At 42.8% G+C, this 5,394-nt stretch overlaps 1 protein-coding gene across 1 annotated transcript; it reads right to left on the bottom strand.

The window, feature by feature from the left end:
- Positions 1-3,238: 3,238 nt before the first annotated feature.
- Positions 3,239-5,102, bottom strand: LOC131264311 (odorant receptor Or1-like). Its single transcript, XM_058266603.1, has 9 exons — positions 5,080-5,102; positions 4,788-5,019; positions 4,580-4,728; positions 4,208-4,505; positions 3,934-4,118; positions 3,663-3,867; positions 3,509-3,597; positions 3,359-3,431; positions 3,239-3,292 (listed from the first exon to the last, which is right to left on the bottom strand). The coding sequence occupies exons 1-9, from the start codon at positions 5,100-5,102 to the stop codon at positions 3,239-3,241; spliced, it is 1,308 nt and encodes a 435-aa protein (XP_058122586.1).
- Between the last annotated feature and the right edge of the window lie 292 nt (positions 5,103-5,394).

The following is a 5,394-nucleotide window of genomic DNA, read 5'->3' as shown; positions in this document are numbered from 1 at the left end:
TTTTTAATCTGCTGCAAAATGTGTTTCACAAATGAATTTTCAAATATCGATTTTTTATCATATCTCATACCTTAAAAGCAAGTGAAAGTCACAACCGAAAACATCTCCTTCGGTGAGATGCTAAATTTATCTTTTTTCTGCTGTATATTTTATCGCATCTCAGTCAGATAACCATTTCGCCAATTCGTAAAGTAAAGCTCCGGTCAACGAACTATGCAAATTCGTTCAAAAATATTGGATTCACTTTTTGCAACCACTCCCCGATGGGAATCTCAAGACAAGTGGATTATACCGAGGCTTGCAGAAACAAAAACGCAAACGGTCCATCTGTAGCCCATCCTTCACGCGGTAAGGTTATGTTTCGCCTTGTGTGCATCCCTCATAACTCACAGGAGCGTTATTTTAAAACGAATTTGCATCGTGAGGGGACAGCTCGGATGGCTTTTTTTTCCACGGCAATACCCGTCGTTCAAGTGGAGGAAAAAAAAAATACTCCACACATGCCCATACAAGGTGTTCGAAAATGTATGCAAATGGAGGCGAGGATCAAAAGTCCGTAGAAAAGTGTGCATATGCGCGGAGGAGGATTTAAAAAAACTGTAAACCCGTTTCGTTCGAGTCTTGCAGCAACCCCACCTAGCTTCCGATCGGAAGGGAAAAAAGAAGCCATTAAAACTTAATCCAAATAAATTTGAGAACCGCCACGATCTTCTACCCCACGCCAGCGTCTTATCGTACGAGAGGATTGTCAGTGTCGGTGAAACGATTTTTGGGATTGCCAATGATTTTATTCAGACGCACCGCACGAGGTCCTGGAGATCAAAAGGTTTCGAATGTTTGTGGACCCCGTGCTCGGTGAACGAATTCAAATTAAAATCGACCACCACCGCTAAGGCAGGGGAAAACCGTCCCCATCCGGCCAAAGGGGAGCACTTTCGATAAATTTTCATGCCCACTGCACCGTGCGGGTCGCGGACCGCTTTCGCATGCAGTAGCCGAATGGTCCCCGCCAGAGGACCCCAACATCACCGAGACAACGGCGTTGGACAGCGAAATTCGTAATAAATCGTGAAAAGCTTGACCTCTTTCTGGGTGACCCGTCGGCCGCCCGGAACGATCGCGGTGGTTTCTCTTCGGACCATCTGGGACCGCTAGCTGGAATCGCGTCCGGTAGTAGAGAAGAAACAGCCAACCCAACAGAAAACCACACCGAAAGCTGAAACTACGGAAGAATCGAATTGCCATCGTGCGCACGGAAAAAAGACCGACTTATTAGCGCACCATCCGACGTAACTCCCAAACGAGGTTTATGGCGTGCCGATTGGCCATCGGAACGCAAGAACGGTTTTATTTTTATGATTTCCACTAAACGATTCTTGCACATTTACTTTTATTCTCCTGCGCTGCATTGCCCGTGCGGCTGCACTTTATGGTTGATGCTGTTTTCTCACAGCGCTCGCTGGCTTTTCATCGTTGTGGTTTGCGGATGAAGGAATGAATCATGAGCCGTGCAGGGCCGAAATGCAATAATAATAACCCTTTGCGCCGTTTGACCCAACTGTCAGCGCGCGAGCGGTATGTTATGAAAATTATTATTAATTATTTAGCTGCTACTCGCCGTGTCCACTCGTGCTACATTTACTGGCAAAGGATAGTCATTAAGGGTGCGCCTTTTTATGGACTCTTGGTCGTGAGTTGATCCTAATTAATCGACAGCCGAAAATTGTACGCGTTTTGATGTTGGTTATGGATGTGCCCCGAAACACGATGCTATGTGTAATGCTCAACTTATTTTGTATTTCCAACAAATAACTATAACAACAATGTACAACGCAAAACCTTCGTAATTGTCCTAATTGTTTACATTTTGAATAACTTGAAATTATGGTGGATGTTTAATGCGTTAATGAGCAATGCTATGGTACATTATTTAAAGAACGATCCCGCTCATCACGAGTTTCTCATTGAGGTTTCATACTGCGCAGAAGACGACTAGAACAAGGTTGTTGTCAAAAATAAAAGAAGGAACACATACTTGTCGGTTTAAGTGCTTGGAGAATTTGTAAACGGCCTGCCTTTAGTGGATGAATGCCGGAAAGTGCTGTAAACTTTATAGTGCAACTACTGAGAAATGTCAAAACAAGTCAAACAAGGGTGCTAAATCGGAAGCAATCCTCCAAACCTGCGATGATCAAGTTGGCGTGTTGTACAAGAAAATATTCCACCATCCCCTAAAACAACAGTCTGTTTAATACCAGCAGTGTACGATAGAACCAACTGTCCATTTTGGGTAAGTGCACTTCAGCATGTCGCAGGAAGAGAAAACCTTCTGTGACACTATCTAAACGAGCAGCGGGATATTTCTCTAGTTGCATTTTCAGTAGCAATAGGATGCGCAATCGGCAAAGGCAAAGCAAAACCGATCGAAAACTCATACCGTGGACGTACCTACCGAACCACAGGGGAGTCAGCGAACCAGCAGCACGAGGTGCGATAATCAACAACTTAACTTCTTCCTAGCTCGTGCCCTCGGAGTGCAAGTTCGGAACCCGCATCCCTCCGGGAGTCGCACCCTACAGGCAAAGGACAGCCTCCGGTGAACAAATCTTCTTCAACGTGTGTTCCACTTATGGCGCCGCTACCGTGATAATGTGTAAGCTTCGCAGCGACAACGACTGCAGCACCCGGTAGGGGTGAGTTGCTTTATCTAATTTGATTTTATTCCACCGAATGCCAACCCGACCTGCACGACTTTCGTGTTAATCTACACCTCGTACTATCGCCGTACGACATTTGCGCATGTGAGCAAGCGAACGGACAACGGTTGGGAAAAAGTGCTGCTGACTCAGTGGAACACTGACATGGTACAAGTACCCGGGAGCCTAATCGAGGCTGGTTATATCGCTTCCACATTATCGAAATGGCTCCCTTTCGTTCACCATCGTCTTATCCTCAATTTTTTTTATGGATGAATATACTATACTTTACTCGAGGAACGCTTTAGGAAAGTGAATAAGATTAAAATTTAAACAAATAAGTAACTTTTAAGATCAACATTGATGCTTTAGCGTGCCAGCAAGCAAGCCTTTGGTGAGGATAATGTATTTGATTTCATCAAAATCGACATGTTGCAAATCACTAGGTTTTTCACGCGAAAGCGAGCGATATTTGTTTCGTTGTGTTTAATAGCCTCATCTAAATTTAGTTCAAGCAGAATGTTGTCTAACTTCTTTAGGACTTAGTCAATCATCGTTCGAAGAACCGCCAAAAATGAATATGACGATTTTATAATCTAAAAAGTGTCAAGAAAAGAAGTAAAGAATCATTAGAGAAGATGTTTTCAGCAAATTCAGCTTACCGCCACGAAGGTTGCATTGCTTAGCTCAATTTTAAATATATTTTTTGCGTAACAGGGTATTCCGACAGCCGTGCTTGATGTAAAAAAAATGTAGATTAAACAATGTAAAGATAAATCAAACTAGCACAAAAGCGGGTTGTCACTACTTACCGTTGTTGAAATAAAATCAAAAGCTTCCGAGTTTTAATGTTCATGTCCGGATAATTGACAAATGCAGTTGCTTGATGCACTTTCTGTGACTAAAATTGCCGAGGCAAACGTTTTTCAGAAAACTTTTTAACTTCCTCGGCTAACGTTAACTCACCGTGTAGCTGATTTCATTCCCGTGAAAGCAGTACTGATAAACTTGCAGTAGCATACAGATCAAGTATGGCAAACCACACAATAGTTCTCCTACCGTGTCGACTTCGGTGAGCAAGTGGAATTCGGCTATGCAAATGATAAAGACGGAGCAGAATAGTTGTACCACAATGATTCCACCAAATAATTCCAGGACTTGGTGGACAAATCTGTGACGGGGAAAGTGAATACATGAATGGACGGAAATATCTACGTAGTAGAAGTGATGTAAGTACTTGATCAATTTTTGATGAAAGATTACACATCTAAGAAGATCATTGTACACATCCTCAGCCGATTCAACTTGAACCGGAGACAAATGGTCATTCCTCCCGGATTGATTCGGTGCAGGCTTTACGGCTATCAGCTTGGACTTCACCTGCAATCCTTCTTCAGGATCCAACCTCTTGTTATGTCCAATCTATGAGTAGTTAAAATATTGATCATTACAGATGATAAAGAATGGTGAAGCAAAACAATGGCAGGAGGAGAATGTAATCACCAACTCACTTTTAATAACTGAATTTGCAACCGTTGCAATTGCGCATTGGCTAAGGATAGCAAAATGTACACCAAAGAATCCCAAGAAATGTTGAACGCGGCGTTCCAGAGCATGCAAATCACTTGGAACAGAAGTGTGACCAGGTAAACCGCATACGATGCTGTATAGTCGAACGGATACCACGACGGTACGATGAGTCCGTTAATAGTGAGGGCGTAGAATAGCCAGTACGTGATAAGACCATCCGAAAACATGAAATAAAGCATCCCACAAATGGACGTCTTCTTACGTGCGTTAGCTAGCGGTCTAGAAGAAAAAACAATGTTGACATTATAAGGCCTGAGGTCTCCACACATCGATTGCATTGCGTGCTATCTTACACATCCTCTTCCGCATTTCGAGAAGCATACAGCTCGGCGTCGAGCTGATAGAAAAGATGCTGAATTTTGGAGATATTTTTGTACAAAAACTCAATCTTCAGAATCAGCACCAGCTGGGTTGATAGTACAAACAAACCATCGATCAGATCCTGCCGTAGAAGAAACAGAAGTAGTACAAACACCAAACCTAGTTTAGAATCATTTTCACCTGACGCTTTTCGATGGTACAGATATAGGCAGCCTGTGCAGCTACACTGAGATAAATAACAATCCAACGAAAGGCGATGCCCTTCACACGGTAGCGAAACTGTTCGCTCGGATCCATCCCCTTCTCGGGCCATGCATAAAAAACGCGAAACACAAACAGCACCATGCGTACGGCGGGAAAACGTTTCCATTCATGATCCTGCTGCTTCCGGTTCGTGAACAGTTTGTCAACGCTGGAACGAGTGTAAGATTGCAGTTAAATTTGCACCTTATTATTTTCTCATTTCACTCACTTTGTTTTGGACATCTTATCCATTGCGGGTGAAGCCAAGTAACAAACTGATACACCATACCATATAGGCTGTTATTGTATCCCACGTCTACCAAGTGGCATGTCATAAATGTATTCATCGAGTCATCACCTTTAAATTGGCATTTTGTGGTCTTTTGATCAATATTTGCTGAATTATTTATGATGGTTATTGCCAGTTCCATTTTTCGCCATATGTGTCAAATCGATATCTAAACGTCTTCGATGAGTTACATAAAATATGTAAGCGGCTTAATAAAAGGAATCCACTATGCATTCAACATTTTCAACGTAATTT

Source organism: Anopheles coustani, chromosome 2, assembly GCF_943734705.1.
Source record: "Anopheles coustani chromosome 2, idAnoCousDA_361_x.2, whole genome shotgun sequence".
Lineage (NCBI taxonomy): Eukaryota > Metazoa > Arthropoda > Insecta > Diptera > Culicidae > Anopheles > Anopheles coustani.
This window is presented reverse-complemented; position numbering and strand designations above follow the sequence as displayed.